The 18,321-nt window shown below is 50.9% G+C and overlaps 1 protein-coding gene across 2 annotated transcripts in view; it reads left to right on the top strand.

The window, feature by feature from the left end:
• Window positions 1-1,079: 1,079 nt before the first annotated feature.
• LOC137148201 (butyrophilin subfamily 1 member A1-like) overlaps window positions 1,080-18,321 on the top strand; it is a 30,644-nt gene continuing 13,402 nt past the window's right edge. The window contains exons 1-3 of one of the 2 annotated variants that reach the window (XM_067540851.1): window positions 1,080-1,270; window positions 13,889-14,005; window positions 17,012-17,359. In XM_067540851.1, the coding sequence (XP_067396952.1) occupies window positions 13,900-14,005; window positions 17,012-17,359 (454 nt within the window). In that variant the 5' untranslated portion in view covers window positions 1,080-1,270; window positions 13,889-13,899. Of the gene's footprint in view, window positions 1,271-4,653; window positions 4,948-13,888; window positions 14,006-17,011; window positions 17,360-18,321 lie in introns of those variants that run through there. The other variant, XM_067540852.1, reaches the window with a different exon arrangement.

The following is an 18,321-nucleotide window of genomic DNA, read 5'->3' as shown; positions in this document are numbered from 1 at the left end:
GTAGAGTAATGGAGCAGTAATCATTTCACTGGAGAGACAGTGTCATAGGCAAGTGCATTTCTTAAAAAAAAGAAAGGAACCATTCAAGCTGCTTAAAAAGTCAAGTCCCCATCCCCACTCCATTTTTTAGCCCCCTTGTGCGATCTTTCCTGCATAATTTTCTAAAGCAGCCACAGCAAAAGCTGAAATAAAAAATAGGTTTTGTAATTCCAGTAAATCACTTCCAGATGATACAGCTAGGGACAACACTGCTCACTGGACAGGAAGTTAAATGAAGTAAAGTTAAGAAGCCTAAATAAATCTTCCAGTCCATGGCGCCTTGTACTGTTCAACTGACAAGTGTGTGTGTGTCACAGGGCCACATGTGCTGCTGTGTATAGTTAGTAAAAGGGTCACCTGGCCCCACTGCGCCCCTGAGATTCCTTCAGGCTGTAACTTGAGTGTAAAGCACAAAAGATGCAAAACCCTCAGTTTCTGGGCTCTGAGCCAACCGGCTGGATTCATACAAACCACGTGAGTTCCCCTCGCACCATCCCCAGCTCCTTCCAGAACAGGGAAGGGAGGAAATGCTGCATCATCACTGCCACTTGGACAAACGCCCTGAGCCAGAGACCTCCTTGCAAACGTCCCTCGGCCCAGCAGCCCTTAGCCCTCCTCCCTCTCCTCAGTGCCCCCTTCTACTGCCCCTCCCCCAGACCCACACTTGCCCCCCACCCCCCCCTCCCCCAGCATCTCTTGCCACTGCTCCCTCCCCCAGGAGCCCCTGTCCCCTCCCCACAACACTCTTCACTGCCCCTCCCCCTGGCTGTGCAGGGTGATGAAAACTTTGTGGTGCTTTTTGCTGGTGCTGCTTTATTTTCTCAGCTGCAGAAAGCTGTGTTCGCTGGTGCTGCGCAGAGGGGAATTATTGGGCACATAGTGATCCATGGAGAGCAGGCAGAGCAGGCTCCAGGGGTGGCAGTGACACCCCCTGCACTGGCACCCACATCAAACCGTCCCTGCCAGAGGACCAGGCCCGTCCCTGCAGCCCTGTGGCTGGGGGTGTTTCTTTAAGAGGAGTTTCCTCTCTGCCAGTCAGCCAGTGACACAGGAAACCGTTACTTTAGTTTAGTTCAGTACTTTCCTTCTCCTTTTTGACGCGGGTGGAAGCGGCAGGGGGGCCGGGCGCTGGGCCCGGTTAATGGAGTCACACGTAACAAGTAATGGTGAGGAGTCTGGTCTCACCCTGTGGCTTCGTGACTCCCTGGGCGGAACGGGTGCCGCAGCCTCGGTAAGTGAAATGGGGGCTGATGGCGCCAACTCTCCGTGGCGAAGGGGCCGGGGGTGCTAGAGACACTGAGGGCCCCGGGAAGAGACAGACACGGCTTCAAACAAAGCTTCTTTCCAGGATTCAGCGGGAGGGGAGCTCTGGGCTCTGGGTCCCCAGCTCCCCGGCTCTGGCTGAGGCGTCCGGACACGCAGCACTTGTCCTGCAGATGAGCTGCTGCTACCAACGGGCCTCACTGAAGGGATTGTCAGGGAGAAACTGGCACCTCCTGAGTCTGATATAAACCTGGCTGTGGAAACGTCCTGCAAATTCAGAGATTTCTCTGTTCATTTGAACACAGACCGGGACGCTGGCGCAGCGCTGGCCTCCCGCCCTTTCTTTCACTCCTCTGCTCTCTGCAGTGATGTTAGATGCTACTTGGCCAGCAATCGCTGGGTGTAGTTTTCTTCTTGTGATGATGATGTGAGGCGGGGGAGGGGTTTGTATTTGTTTGTGTTTCTTTCTCCCCCATCATCACCTTTGTTGGTAAATCACTAAACTGAAGTTCAAGAATGAGGGGGTGAAAGACAAGAAGAGAAAAACCTTGGTCCAGTGAATCCTTCCCAGCCCCACCTGAGTCTGCAGGGCCAATGCTTCTTCCAGAGCAGGGGGTGCTTCATCTCCCCCCAGAGCTCTGGTGTGTGTGGGGGGGGGGAGGCCGTGAATCTGCATCCTGGAGCCCTAGTCGGGCTCCCTTCCTGGCCAATGCTGGCCTCTCTGTGGGCAACGCTGGCCCTGGCAGCTGTCCCAGTCTAGGGAAAGTCACAGGCACAGTCTGTTTCCTGGGAGGACGTTACACCACGGCACAGCCTGGCAGGGGTCGCACGCCTGGGTGCAGCATGAGCCCTGAGTGACTCTAAGGGCTGGTCTAAACCAGAAAGTTCAGGTCAGCCCAGCTACATCGCTCAGGATGTGGTTAAGCTGACCTAAGCCCTAGGCCTGGTCTGCACTGCCGGCAGCCCTCGACGGGAGATACACAAGCACGTACTGTAGCTTGCGTTTCTCCCCTCGACTTGCTTATGTTCCCTTACCGCAGCGTTTCCACGGTGCTGCGTCGACGGGAGACGCCCTCCAGTCAACGCAGCCTTACACTATTCCAGGGGGTGGATTTATTGCGTCAACCAGAAAGCACTTCCGGGATCGACTGAGCCGGTCTCCAGTGTGTGTAATATACCGTGTGTAAGCCAGGTGTGCAAGCCACTGACAGTCCCTGGGCTGGACTCCCAATTATTCTGCTTGCTGCTTTTAGCCATGTTCAGGCCTCTGCAGGAACTTAGCATAACTAGGCAAACCGGGAGGGGGTGGGAGGTGAGAGATATGAACAGGTGAAGTGGACTTGACCCTGCGTTCTCTCACTCTGAATATGCTGGGGCAGATATCTGTGAAAAACAGGACGTCTGGATATATTTTAGGACTGCATCTATGGGGAAATTATTGCTAGACTTATAGCTTAAGGCAGCTAGTTTAAAAAATATTTTCTTTTAGTGAAATGTCTGTAACTCCTGAGGGGTAGCCGTGTTAGTCTGTGTACAGCAAAAACAACGAGAGTCCTGTAGCACCTTAAAGACTAACAAATTTCTGCGGGCATAAGCTTTCGTGGGCTGCAACCCACTTGGTCAGATGCATGAAGTGGAAATCACAGATAGGAGGTATATATATATACATCCAAGGGTAAGACACATAGCAATGGGGAGGGCAAGTGCTAACAAAGTCAGTTCAGTTAGAGTAGCTGAGGCTTATTCACAACCATTGATTGGAAGGTGAGAATGTGTGAACAGTGACAATTACTTCTTGTAATGAGAGAACCATTCCAAGTTCCTGTTCAGACCCAGTCTGATTGTGTCAAGTTTGCAGATGAGTTCCAGCTCTGCAGTTTCTCGCTGAAGTCTGTTTTTGACGTTTTTTTGTTGAAGAATGGCAACTTTCAAGTCAGCTACAGAGTGTCCTGGGAGATTGAAGTGCTCTCCGACTGGCTTATGGAGGTCACCATTTTTTATGTCTGATTTGTGTCCATTTATTCTTTTGCGTAGTGACAGTCCGGTACATGGCAGAGGGGCATTGCTGGCACGTGATGGTGTATATCACATTAGTAGATGTGCAGGTGAATGAGCTCCTGATGGTGTGGCTGATGTGGTTAGGACCTGTGATGGTGTCACTAGAGTCGATGTGCGGGCAGAGTTGGCAACGGGGTTTGTTGCAGGGATAGGTTCCTGGGTTAGTGTTCTTCTTGTATGGTGTACCGTTGCTGGTGAGTATTTGCTTCAGGTTGGGGGGCTGTCTGTAAGCAAGGATAGGTCTGCCTCCCACGACTTGAATGAGGATCATCTGCTAGGATAGGTTGTAGATCCTTAATGATGTGTTGGAGAGATTTTAGCTGGGGGCTGTAGGTGATGGCCAGTGGTGTTCTGTTGTTTTCTTTGTTGGGTCTGTCTTGTAGTAGGTGACTTCTGGGTACCCGTCTGGCTCTGTCAATTTGTTTCTTCACCTCTCTAGGTGGGTCTTGTAGTTTTTAAGAATGTTTTATGGAGATCCTGTAGGTGTTTGTCTCTGTCTGAGGGATCGGAGCAAATCCGGTTGTATCTTAAGACTTGGCTGTAGACAATGGATCGTGTAATGTGTCCAGGGTGGAAGCTGGAGGCATGAAGATATGTATTGCGGTCAGTTCGTTTTCGGTATAGGGTGGTAATAATGTGACCATCCTTTATTTGTATTGTAGTGTCCAGGAAGTGGACACTTGTTTGCTCGCTTCTCCCAGCCGAGCTCGCACTAGGGTGACTGTGCAGCCCGTGTGTATCACAACATTCCACGCTGATGGGATTTTGCATTTCTCCAAGATCCCAGAGAATTCAGCAGGTTTGTTGCATGCAGCCAGGCACCATCTTGTTTTTTTTTTTTTGTCTCCCTGCCCAGCTGGGACCTGCTGCCAGGAGAACAGCACAGCAGCTGGGGCCCAGGAAAGAGGTTCTGAACCACTGTCTGAACAACATTGCAGGAGTGGAGGCCCAGGGAATGGAGCTGGGCACTTGGAGAGTATAGTGAAAAACCCTCTCACCAGATAATCACTGCTTCATTGTACATCAGGGAAGTGGAATAAATTTACATTGCCACTGAGTCTGGGGCTGCTGCAGCAGAATTTGGTCCCATTCTTTGCACAGGGCAGAGATAATTACAGTGACTCCTGGAGCACAGGAAAAGCAGCCTGCAGAACTGGCTGTCACCAGGCGAACTGGAGAACTGAGTCTGCTGGCACCAAAGCTGCCCTCTCACGAGCCCTCCAGGTGTGTTTCTTGCAGAGGAATTTGACCTTTGTGCCATAACCACGCCGGGAGGAGGATCCAGTTACAGGAACCTGCCAGGTTCTGTTCTTCTTTCACTTTTGAAGCTGGGGGATGTGCCGAGAGAGGCCGGCGCTGCCATTTCATATCAAATGTATTAACTGAAGGAAAACCTTAGGAGCAGGCTGGCGTTAAACCCTGTCGCTCCTGACCCCACCGGCAGAATGGATGTTACCGCCTGGGACAGGGACGCCGTCACTGGGAGCAGGAGCTCTCCCTAGAGACAATGGCTCCGGGTGCTAGCGAAGCTGGGAGCCTCCTGGAGAGATCGGAGCTGCTCGGAAACGACTCCCCCGGGTTCGGCAGGTAGGGGTCACTCACTGCAACTCCAGCTGATTTGCTGCCCTTGGTATTTGCTGGCTTATGGCGCTGATTAGTCAGAAGAGCTGCGGGTATCTACGGGCCTCACGCCCGGGGTTTGGGGACAAAGTGTCACTTTCCTACGGGAACTCAGCTGTGGCGGTAGAAATGCCCACACAGATTCAGAGACCTGCCCCGTCACTTCTCCACTGCCAGCGGCACGTTTGTTTGCTGCCCTGCTTCATTCACTGACAGACGCAGGCACCGATCGCCATTTGTCATGTTCCTGTGCTGTGAGCGGGCAGTGCCGCACCGTGGGTCTCCGGCGCCCGGGGGCCAATACTTACATTTGCACCCCTCTCCTCCCCCTGTTGGTGGCAGCAGCGGCAGCGCCCCGTGGGGTGTGTGTGTGTGTGGGCCTGTTTCCCACTTCCACTCCCCCGCAGTGGGGGTGGCAGGTGTGCAGGCAGCAGGAGTGGGGGAGAGCGGGAAACGGGCCAGCAGGCTTCCCACCTGCGGGGCGCTGCCAACGCTGCCATCGATGGGAAGGAGGCGCAAATGTAAGTATGAGGGGGCCGTCTGGTGGCGGGGACGGTGGGGGGAGCATGATGGGCTCTGCCCTGCAGCCACATCTTTGGCTGCCTGGACCCTGCGCAGCTGGGATCCCTGCAGCTCCCTCCATGTGCCCAGCGCGGGGGTGGAGTGTCTGGGAGGGAGGGAGGCCGAGGGGCCGGGTCGGTGCGGCCGTCGGGGATGTCAGTGGGTTGGCGCCTCCTCCGAGGGCCCGGCCAGCGCCCCTCCCCAGGCTGGCACCTGGGGACATGCCCCCCCCACCCCGTCCTTGGTACACCATTGTGTGCAGGTGTTTTCATCATCAGCTCACTATCATGGAGCTCCAGAGTGAAAGATGCGAAGGGAAACGCCTGGGGCCAGATTGGGTGTAACTGATGCAGGAGGGCGAGATTTTCTAAAGCTCCTAAGGGATTTAGGAACACAAGCAGCATTGATCCTAACTCCCTTATGTGTTTGTGAAAATCTCCCCCTCTGAGTGTAAATTGCACCTGCAGGTGCCCACGAGGCCCCTTGCATCCCAGGGGGGTCACCCCACAGAGGGCAGGGGAGGGGAGGCTGCTGCTGCCCTCGGGGGTTTCTGGCAGGGAGGGGGCAGCTTTACCTCTCACTGGGACTGTAACAGCGACTGCCACTGAATGCAGGTGCTCAGGGAGTGACTCACCCCCGCCCTGCTCTCACCTTCTTCCTCCCCAGTGTGGCTGCTCTCTGGGCCCTGCCGGCCCCTGCAGCTGTCCTGGCCTAAGGCAGGTTACAGACACTTTGCCCTGTCACAATCCGGACCGAGCCAGATTTCCATCGGCGTAACGTGGTGTGAACCCGAGTGAAGTCAGCCCTTGTCGGCAGCCCGCTGCCCTTCCCAGCAACGCAGCCTCTTGCAGGCTCCAGCGGCCGCAGAGCCCGAGGGCCACGTTTCCCAAAGAGCTCAGCTCTGAACTGCTCCCGTCGGCACCTGTTTCGGCAGGTTTCCGGGCTCGGAGCAGCTCCCGTTGGCTCAGTGGGGGCAGGGCAGGGGAGGAGTCTCCATTGGTCCAGCGGGAGCTGCTGTGCTGAGCCTGCGACGTTCACCCATTGCCGCCTGTGACCGAATCCATCCCTGCCGGCGCACGGACCCTGGGGCACCGGTGCCACAGACACAGGACGGGCGTCCAGGGGAGAGGCTGGGGCTGAGCTGTTGTGGAGGGAAGGCCATGGAGAACCCTCCCCTGGGATGAGCACAGCTGGGCCATGGGTCACTGACCCACCAGCACTTGGCAGTTGTTAGTGACAGGGCTGGACGGGGAGGGGCCGTTTCCAGCCCACTCTGAGGCCTGGCCTAGCTCGGCCTTTCCCCCTTCAACGTTCCCCAGTGCAGCCGCCAGAGCTGCAGCTCCGCGGGTTATTGCAGTGTCTGGAGCACATTGGCTGGGCTGGATTCACAGGGTCAGGGCCATGCCCCAGTGCGACACTTCCTGGGGGTACCCAGGGCTGTGCGGCACGTCGATACCTGACAACCCCAGCCACAGGCACCGCACGTACTTTCCTCTCCACCCACACAGGCTCCGCCACCCCCTGCAGGTTAGCGATGGGCACGCGCCAACCCCCAGTTCTGCCGAGCGTCCCCTGGGAGTGAACATCCTGTTCCACTGGACACTCGCAGCGTTCACAGATCCGCTGCTCCCAAAGGAACAGTGCCCCCGGCTTCCCACTTTCCCCTTTAGGGCACAGCTCAGTGAACACACAGCACTTAGCCGTGTTTGTAACGGAAACAGGAACGTGTTTATTTAACAGAGAACAGAGATTCAAGAAGAAGCAAGTGGGGTTAATGGAACCAAATGGTTACCGATAAAATAATCGCGCCTAACCCCAGCTAATGAGATGGCCTCTTGTCTGACAAGGTGCTGCTCACCCCAAAGTCCTTCTCACAGCGTTTTTCAACCTGGATGGCTGAGCCCCTCCTTTCCTGAGACCACGCCTGCTGGCAGCTTGTCCCTCCAGATGCAGGATACCAGGGCATCTTTCTGCACCCCCAGATATATTAGATCAGTCCTTTGTTCTTTACCTGTAAACAGGATCCTTCCCCCTCATCACCACTGTTCACCTCATCCTGTTCATTTCTTCGCTTGAAGTCACTGTGCAATCTCTTCATTAGATTTTCTTCCGGAACCTTACCTACCATTCTCTGATTTTGTTAAAAGTCTGTGGTTTTGAAAACCATTGTCTTTATTCTGCTCCTCTCATTCCTTCCTTTCCTTAGAATTATGAAATAAGAACATAAGAACGGCCATACTGGGTCAGACCAATGGTCCATCTAGTCCAGTATCCTGTTTTCTGACAGTGACCAATGCCAGGTGCTTCAGAGGGAATGAACAGAACAGGCAATCATCAAGTGATCCATCCCCTGTCATCCACTCCCAGCTTCTGGCAAGCAGAGGTTAAGGACACCCAGAGCATGGGGTTGCATCCCTGACTATCCTGGCTAATAGACATTGATGGAACTATCCTCCATGAACTTATCTAGTTCTTTTTTGAACCCTGTTATAGTTTTGGCCTTCACAACATCCCCTGGCAACGAGTTCCACTGATTGACTGTGCATTGTGTGAAGAAATACTTCCTTGTGTTTGTTTTAAACCTCTTACTGCCTATTAATTTCACTATTTCATGATCACTTTCACCCAAATTACCTTCAGTTTTCAGACTCATGATCAGTTCCTCTCTCTTGGTCAGAATCACATCTAAAATGGCTGTTTCCCCGGCTACTTCCTCCACTATCTGAAACAAAAATTTGTCCCCAATACGTTCTAAGAACTTATTGAACATTTTGTGTTTTGCCATATAACTTTGCCAACAGATGTCTGGGTAGTTAAAGTCCTCCATTTTTACCAGGACTTGTGTTTTGGATGTTTGTGTTATTTGTTCTAGAACTGCCTCAGCCACCTCCTCTTCCTTATTTGGTGGCCTTTAGTAGACCCAACGGTAACATCACCCTTATTTTCTTCCCCTTTTATCTTTACCAGGAACTCAACTGAGTTCAGTTCTGGTGTCCACATTTAAAAAAGTATGATGAAAAACTGGAGACAATGCAACCGTAAGGGCATCCCAGTGCAAGAGAGTAAGGGGCTTCCGAGTACATAGCACTGAATTTCAGCTGGCCTGGCCACCTCAGTGTATCTTAGCTCACTGTTTTCATAGCTGTATCTAAAATGTGTCATGTAAGATTTCATATGCACACTGGTAACACAATGGTGATTAATGTCATTGTGAAATGTAGATATTAACACTGTATGCTGAATTATGAATACTCTCTAATATTAACTTTAAGGTCTGTGACCAAACAAAAGGAGAGAAACAGGTTCCCTCCCAGACAGGAGGGAAGGCAGCTGTCTACCTGTCTCCAATGTAAATTAAGCATGATGGAGTCAAACAATGGAATCCCATTTACATACAAATCAGCAGGGGATGGGACGTCCACAGGAAGGGAAGAACAGCATGAGGTCATCCTGCCTCTTGAAACCGGGCCGATGAACTTTGAGAGATAGCAGCAGAGACAGAAAGTGGTTTTGGCATCCTTCACCTGAGGAGAGAAGGAAAACCAAGTGCCTTGAACTTTGAGAAGGGTCCTGACTAAGAACTAGTCAGCCATTGCTGGAACGAAGATTAATAAGAAAACTACCTTGAACCAAGACTTTGTTAAGTCTTAGCCACTTGACAGTACATTTTTACTTGTGTTTGCCACCCTTTCTGCCTTCATCCTTGTACCTGAAGTCACTTAAAACCTCTCTCTTTTTACTTACATTGTTTTATTTTTAATCTAAACCAGGCCAGTGCTGGGACTGAGCTGAAGTGATTGTTAACGTCAGTTACAGTAACAAGCTGGGCATCTGTCTCTTTAAAGGAGCAGCACATTAATAACTCCTCTGAGTGTCCCAGCAGAGGGCTGCACACTATCAGGTAGATGATCTGGGGAAAACTTGGAACTGGGCGAGTGTTGGGGTCATTTTGCTGGTAGAACCAAGGCTGGTGGAAGCCAAGATGAGGCTGTGGTGCTGGGGGCAGGCTGCTGTGATCAGAGCTATGGACCAGGGCTGCACAGCACAAAGGCACCCAGGGTTACAGGGCAGGCAGTGACACAGCCCCTTACTGGTCTGGATTGCACCCAAACTATCACAGACCCTGCAGAAAAGGGTCACAAAAATGATTTGAGGGCTGGAGCAAATGGCTTCCAGCAGGAGACGTAAGGAGATCAATCTGTTCAGTTTATCAAAAAGAAGAACAAGAAGTGACTTTCTGCCATGGATTCAAACGGGTCTGGTCTGTGCCCTGGCCTTCAGCCAGTCCCTTGGGAGTGACCCGTTTATTGTGCTGGACCCCGAGACCCACACAATTCCACAGAGGCAAGTCCATGGCTTCAGTGACTCAGAAACTGGGCACCAGCGATCCTTGTCTTCCTCCATGGCTCCCTGCAGCAAGTGAAACCAAGCCAGACTCCTGCAGGAGACTTGTTCTAGCCCTTCAGGGCTCCGTGTTCTCAGTGAGTATCTGCAGTGACACCAGGCAGCCTTTTCCAAACCAAGTAACAACGTGTTAGTCACCTGGCCTGGAGAATCTGAAAATCCTTAGCTCAGCAGAGAAGCAAAGGTTAAGAGAGGGCTCAGCCTGGCCAGAACCTGGGTCCAGCTTGGCTCGCTCGCTCCGTGTCCCTTTTTTGTCTCTCAGTCCCAAGGGAGTTCCCGTGTCCCTGTGAGCCCAGTTCTTTAACACAGACACCCGCCACCTTCTCCCTTTGCTCTCTAGTGCCAGGCTATTGCTCCTCTTCCCTGCAGAGAGGTGGGGGGAAGAAACTTGCTCTAGGAGTTGATGGTCAGTCATTGAGGCTTCCCCTTGTCTTTTCAAGATCCCCCACTGATAGGTGTTGATTCTAGCCCAGAGAGCCCTAGTGGCTCTACGTCTCGGACACCCAGCCTGATCTGCCACGGCCCAGCAAGAGGAGCAATTCTTTCCCCCAAAGCAGTAGCAATGTTACAGAGTCCTACTGATAGTTCATAAACATAGTTCAGTAACGTTCCCCGTTTGTCATGTCTTCATGGAGAAAATACACGGTACTAACGGCCTCTTTGATAGAGCAGAGAAAGGCATAACAAGAACCAACAGCTGGAAGTTAAAACTGGACAAATTCATGTGAGAGATAAGGCACAGAATTGTAACAGGGAGGGCGATTAATGACTGGAACAAACTACCAAGGGCACTGGTGAATTGTCCATCTCTTGCTGTCTTCAGATAAAGACTTGGAGACTTTCTGGAAGATGCTTTAGTCAAACACAAGTGATTGGGTTCAGCACAGCGGTAAATGGCCTGTATTTGGCCTGTGTCAGAGATCAGACTAGATGATCTAATGGTCCCCTCTGACCTTAGTCTGTGCACATTGGGCAGGGTGCTAATGTCAACATAACTGACCATAGACCAGGGCTCAGAGACTCAGACAACCAATCAGAAATGTACACGACTCGTTAGTAAAATGAACGTCAATGAGATTCAGGAAGGAACTGAAGAGCAGCGTGTGGTGGAAGCTGGTTAGGAGTCTGGTCCCGGTAAGCAGTGTTCTCCGGGGGCTGCACGTGACTGGGATGTGGTACTGCTGGAGGCTGCTGTGCTGTTTGGGACACTGCGGCAGCATCCTCTCCAGGGAACCGTTCTGTCTGTGCAGCGCCTGCAGGAGCTGCTTCTGCATGTCCTTGTTCTTTTCAGCCATGGCATGAGTCAGGGCAATGCTCTCCTGGATCATGGCCAGGCTCTGGTCAGCTGTCTGTCTGTCTGTCTGTCTGTCTCTTTCTCCACAAGCAGGGCACCCTTCCAGTCCTCTCTGGTCTTGGATCTCTTCCGAGAGGCTGTCAGGGGTCTCCAAACATTTCCTCCTTTCTCCTGCAGTTCTGCCCTCTCAGATTAGCCAGGCATTAAGAAGCTCATCATGGGCCCATCCTTGAGGGTTGTCACACTTCAGATGCAGGAACTGGGGAGCTGAGGAAACTAACAAGTAGCTGCTGGTCTTAATTAGTCTCCATGGCAGCAGTGACCAAATACTTCCCCCACTGTTTTGAAAAGTCATCCTCTGGGTTCCTTCCGAACCTTGGGAGCGCGTAGCAATAGTAGGTCATTTTCCATCTTACTTCCCCTGTGCCTATGAAACCCTGTTGCAAAGTTCCCTGTTTGATTCCTAGGGTGCTCTGAGCAGTGAGTGGCTGTCATGATGATGTGGGCAGCAGGGTCTGGCAGTGGGGGCTCTTGCTTTACATGCTGCATTGGTCTCCACTGAGCAGTTGGTGGGCAGGAGTTTGGGCAGTGGGATGTGTGGGTGAGGGCTGGGGGGAGGGGATTTTGCAGGGGCAGGTCAGTAATTACATCTGCACCTCGTTAAGTAGCCCTTACTTTGATGTTGTTATGTTGATGCATGCGACCTGGAAGCAGAGAAGGGGCTTGTTCAGAAAGGCGAAGGGCAGCCCAGCCAGCTAAGCTGTGAGGTTATTCACTAGAATGGTCCTCCCAGAGGAGCTGCTGGACTGTCTGGAAAGGCACCACAGCCTCTACTGGCATGAATGGCCCATGTAGATAAGGTCTAAAGTTCTTTGTCTCTGAGAGTGGTTTAAATGTTGCAGATCCCAGGGGGCACAGAGACGTGGTGACTCTGATCAGAATCATCCCTAATATTGCACCGCTGCTGGGGGCAATGAGGGAGGATCACTCAGTCACATGTAAAATATCTGGGGTCTGTCACCGTGCCTCAGTGGGTCACAGCTGAGGATACCAGATTCAGGGAAAACTGCTGAGAAATGGGGCAGCCCCCTCTCCCCAGACTGGGGGTTATTCTTCCATAAAATACACTAAGACAGCAATAAAAGTAAATAAACTCTGCCTGATTACCCTGGTTAACAAGAAGTCAGAAAAGCAGTCTCCTTAATATCCCAGCCCTTGACTTTATGATGAGTGGTTATTTAGAACCAATTTCATCAAACAAAGAGTTCTTTCAATCCCAAGAGCTCAGCCACACAGCCAGGCCCAGATATAACTCAGCTCTTACCCAATAATCACACCGCTGCCAATATCTAAAGGTATGTCATAGGCTAAAGAAAGAAGAGAGTTAAAATGGTCAAAGAATCACATACAATCATTGCAAAGTTCATGGATCACGTTTGTAGCAATGGAGGAATAAACTGCTAATTTACAAAGTCTCCGGAAATTACCCAAACAGTTTGGGCATCACCAGTCCTTGTTCAGAGATTCTTTGTTAAAAATCCGGTCCAGAGAAATGAAGCAGGAAATGAAGACCAAATGCAGATGGTAAAGCTGCCATATACACCTTCTCCTATGTGAGTGGATGCTTTTAGCCTTAGCTTGTGGAATTTTATAGTCACAAGATGGAGTCCAGGGTCACATGAGCAAGTCACATGACCTTGCATGCCTTGTTAAGTCATGGGAGCAGCCATTGTCCATATTCTGGATAACACCTTCACAGGAAGGCCCATTGGGTGGGGACAGGCTTCTTCTATGGTCTATTTAATGTCCTTTAATGGGCCATTAACTTGCATAGTCCATTCCCAATGGGCTAGTTGGACTGTATGCAAACTAGCTTGTGGGTGTTACCCAGGAGCAAACACATTTGAAATACAGGTTTACAGTTAATATTCATAACTTTAGATACAAACATGACACATGCATACAAACAGGATAATTCTATTGGATAGATTGTCATTTTTCCATTGATACCTTATATGACATACTTTGCATAAATTTTGTTCTAATTGTATAACAGTGGTAGCAACAATGTTATACGTGGTTATAGTTCGGTCATAGAACCTCACGGGGCCAGGGACTGATCTGCTCATAGCGAGATCCCCAGAGAGCCCTCACCTGGGACAGGAGTGGCTGGGAGATGGAGCTGCTTTCCCCACAGCAATCAGTGGCCATTCCTACCACACTCAAGGGCCTTGCCTGCGTGGGCTTGTTTTCCTTAATACGTCTCTTTCTCATTTATGTATTCATTTGTGTTATGGTAGCGCCTACATGGATGGGGGCTCCATCATGCTGGGCACTGGATACCCCAATAGTGGGAGACCATCCCTGCCCTGGAGAGATTATCACAGTCTAAACAGAGCAGACAGCCCCACAGGTGCCAGCCGTGGTGTGCGCGTGGTGTGGAACGGCTGCCGGCAGCTCTGGGGTTTTAGCCACAGCGACATCGAACCAGCTCCGAGCCAGGGCAGACGAGGCCGATGGGGGAAATCCCTTCCCTGCCGGTGTGTGTTCGGCAGCAGTGAGGCTTGTTCCCTCCTCCCCACTGCCCGTGTCCCTGTCCCTGCGTCACACTCACTCGCCGTCTGGTTTGTTATTTCTCCTCTTCCCCAGGCCAAGCTGCGATGAGGGGGAAGGTTCCCTCGTTCTCCCCCGGCTGCACAGTGAGCTCCGCTCTGCCCGGCTACCTCGCTCTCTGCCTCGCTCTGCAGGCTCACAGGCTGGCGTCAGGTAGGAGCTCCGGCCCCTCGCTGGGTTTGCTGCCCGTTGCTATTGCTGGTCATCACCGTCCCTCTCGCGTCACGGCCTGGTCTGATAACCCGCCTCTGCTCCACCCGCCTGCTGTGGCTTTGCTCTTTACACAGCAACCGGCCACATGGAGACACCACAGGGCACAGCTGGGTCCCCAGGAACCATGGTTACTAGCTACACACAACGTTGTCAGGCCTGGACACGACACCATCCTACGGCTCTGGCTGGGTCCTGGCAGCTCCTAAAACACAGAACCCAGCGAGCGCCACGGCAGGGCTCACAAACTATTTAAAGGACATTTCCCAATTTCCCCACACACCGCACTGCCAGACCAGCACGTCCCAAATCAGACTCTGCAGCCACGAACGAGTCCTGAATCCCAGACTCTCCAGTTACCAAGTGACAACCCACAAGTCCCTCCTGCTGCACTGGACACGTCTGATTAGGGCTCAGAGCTAAACCTCGTCTCACGATAAGGATGTGAGGACATTTGCCGGCTTCTTCATTCTGTGCCCTTGGTGAAGCCCTTACGGTGACCCTCACCATCCCCAGCTACTCAGGGTCTGTGGTTTCCAACCTGCCAATTTAACCAGCTCTCTCTGTGTCTCCTGATGCTGAATCTCTGCCCTGAGACACACCCCCAGTCTCTGCACAATGGCTGGTTCTTTCTATCTGCCTGCCTCCTTCTCCCTCTCCATTATCTGACCTCTGACTTCACCTGCATAGTGATGACGATCTATGTTCACATCTGTACACCTTGCAAGTCCTTACACAGTCCCTACACCCGTCGGGGAGGCCCCCACGGGAGCAGCATGAAATGTCCTTAGTGTATCAGAGAACCAGGCCCCCCAGTATCCATTACACCCAGGGTGCCCATGAGAAGTGTTGAGCCCTATTCACAGATACTAGGGACAGTGTGTAACATTCACAGGTGAGCTCTGTGTGACAGACACTGCAACCACACTCGGTATTTTGGGGACTACTGAATGAACGTTATGAATGTTCTGTGTATTTTTGTATCTGCCTTATAAATAGTATCTGTATGTGCTATGTGTATCTGTGTGTGCTCAGGACTGTAATCTATGCCATGGGGGAGGAATATCCCATCTACTCCACTATCTATAAACCATGGGGGGTAATTACCTCTGGGACAGGTAACAGCTCCAGAGAAGTACCACCCCTAGGGAAAATTGCTTGAACTAGTTCAGACCGGGTCCCAGAAGCCAAAGAGAACAAAGATTTTTGGTATAAACCCTTGATTTAAACTGACCAGAAGCCTGGGATCTTGGACTACAAACCGATGACCTGTTAATCAAGAGGGCAAACCCTTAGAGAAGGATCTGAAAGACTTTGGAACCTACCAGAGAGTCCCATGTGCCAGATGAGAATCTTTGTTATAAGCGGGACATGTCCAGACCATCGATTCATTTATGTTTTCTCTGTCAGGCTTTTGTCCTTTAATATTCTCTGCTTTTGAAGAGCCGTTTGGTTACTGGTAGCTGCTGGAACACACTGTTCATAGCCCTGGGAGAGAAAGCAAAGCGCAGGTGTGCTGGACTTTAGTTCCCTCCTGGGAAAAGCACAGTGACCTGCAGGGGGCTGTGACCCTTCCATGCCTAGGGCAGCCCCTGAAAATGACAAGGTCAGGGCAGGCTGTAAAAGGAGAGCAGATTCTCCCAGCACTGGTGGGTGGCACTGAAGCCAGACTTCCCAACCAGCCACAAACTATGCTTGTGATTCCCCACACTGGTTATCAAGAAGCCAGTACATAAATACACACAGCTCCTTTACTGCATTCCAGTCTCCGGCTCCCAGTCAGCCACTAGGTCCAGTAAAGAGACCAGTTATTTAAACTCTATGCTCTTTACTAAAAAGGTTCCCTCTGACCCCAAGGAGTCAGCCACAGTATCAGATCAATATAAGTTTGGATCTTACCCAAAATACCATGCTGCCAGCCAATCCTTTAGTAACTAAAACTAATGGTTTATTATAAAAAGAAAGAAACAAACTATAAGAGAAATGTTAAAGGATTAAATCAATCAAATACATACAAATGATTTGAAAGTCCATATATATCAGGTTTCTAGAAGAATTGTGGAGTTTGCAGGCTTTGTATAACCCCTCTGGTATACATCCAGTACCTGGATGGGTCTCAGTCCTTTGTTTCACAGCTTCAGTTCAGTTCAGTTCAGTTCAGTTATAGATGAGGTGATCCAGAGGTAGGTTGGAGACTGAAAGACAGACTAAAGACAAAATGAATCCTGGGCCTCTCCCTTTTATGTCCTCTGGCTTTTTTCTATGCTGCTTGTGGAATTTCACAGGAACCAAAATTGAGTCCAGAGTCACATGAGCAAGTCCTGGTGGCTCATCAGGTATATCCCTGGCTTCTCCCCCTGGGCCCCTTGCACCTGTGAATCTCTTAATGGGCCATTAAGCAGGCTGATGTTCTGCAGCCATCCTGCCGGACGTGTTACTGAGACACATCACAGTTTGAAATACAGATATATCAAACATATCCATAACTTCCATTACACATATAACACATGAACATAAACATCATCATCTTACTTAGCACATTATAGCCTTTCTAACAGTACCTGACATGGCATATCTCACATGAATTATTATGATTTTGACATACTGATGTTAAATAATTCAATAAATGTCCCCCCTCAATCCAGCCAGCATGACAGGGGCTGCAATCCTAAAACCCCTGTGTGGCGGGAGAGGGTCGTGGGTCCCTGCCCAGAGAGAGGTGATGGCTGGAGGCCTGAGGGGACAATCCTTGAGCAGACCATGGAGGGGGTCAGAGGTGCAGTTACCCCAAGCCTGTGACTCTCTGCACTCACAGACATGTCTGGGGCACTGCATGGGTACGTGGTGCTCACTTCTAACGCAGGGCGCTCTCTTACTGTGAGTCTTGCTGCTGAATTCATGCCAACCCCTCCCTGTTTTAATTTCCATTTATCATTGCACATTTCACAGCACAGTTCACAGTGACAGGACCTGACCATCCAATCACCGCCTCCCTAGGTGGGGAGGCCGTCCTGCCCTGCCACCTCTCCCCCAGGATGAGCGCTGAGAGCATGGAGCTGAGATGGTTCCGATCCCAGTTCTCTGCAGTCGTGCACCTGTACCGTGATGGGCAGGATCAGTATGGAGAGCAGATGCCAGAATATCGAGGAAGAACTGAGCTCTTGAAAGACGACATCGCCAATGGGAGTGTTTCCTTGAGAATACGCGATATCCGGCCCTCAGACGATGGGCAGTACAAGTGTTTTTTTCAGTCCGGTGTCTCTTATGAAGAAGCTTTATTGGAACTGCAGGTGGCAGGTCAGTAACTTGTTCTGATGTTTTAATGTGTTAAACAGGGTAATAAGTGGAGTCAGAAGGTTCATGGTGAGATGACACCTGAGTTTTCTCATTGTGGTAGGACAGTAGCTCTGGTCTGGTTAAGCGTGACTCTAGTTTACTGTTGAACAGCCAGTTTTTTCTAAGTGTGCTAAAATCCACACACATGTTCAGACTGTCTTGCAAATGCTGTGACTCATTGGAGTCTGGGGTAGGGTTAATGGCCCAAATTTGAGGTCGTTTGAGCAAGGGGTTAATGAGATACACAAACACCTCTAAACAGTCAGGTGACATTAACATGTTGTGGTTATTGTGACCCTTCCGTGCCTAGGGCAGCCACCTGAAAATGCCAAGGTCAGGGCAGGCTGTAAAAGGAGAGCAGATTCTCCCAGCACTGGTGGGTGGCACTGAAGCCAGACTTCCCAACCAGCCACAAACTATGCTTGTGATTCCCCACACTGGTTATCAGGAAGCCAGTACACAAATACACACAGCTCCCTTTACTGCATTCCAGTCTCCGGCTCCCAGTCAGCCACTAGGTCCAGTAAAGAGACCAGTTATTTAAACTCTATGCTCTTTACTAAAAAGGTTCCCTCTGACCCCAAGGAGTCAGCCACAGTATCAGATCAATATAAGTTTGGATCTTACCCAAAATACCACACTGCCAGCCAATCCTTTAGTAACTAAAACTAATGGTTTATTATAAAAAGAAAGAAACAAACCATCAGAGAAATGTTAAAGGATTAAAGCCATCGGATACATACAAATGATTTGAAAGTCCATATATATGAAGTTTTTAGAAGGATTGAGGAGTTTGCAGGCTTGTATAGTCCCTCTGGGATACATCCAGTACTTGGATGGGTCTCAGTCCTTTGTTTCTCAGCTTCAGTTTAGTTGTAGATGAGCTGAGCCAGAGGTAGGTTGGTAGCTGAAGCTGAATCCCG

This window comes from Emydura macquarii, unplaced genomic scaffold (genome assembly GCF_026122565.2).
Source record: "Emydura macquarii macquarii isolate MOO-44397 ecotype Brisbane River unplaced genomic scaffold, CSIRO-AGI_Emac_v2 contig_592, whole genome shotgun sequence".
NCBI lineage: Eukaryota > Metazoa > Chordata > Testudines > Chelidae > Emydura > Emydura macquarii.
This window is presented reverse-complemented; position numbering and strand designations above follow the sequence as displayed.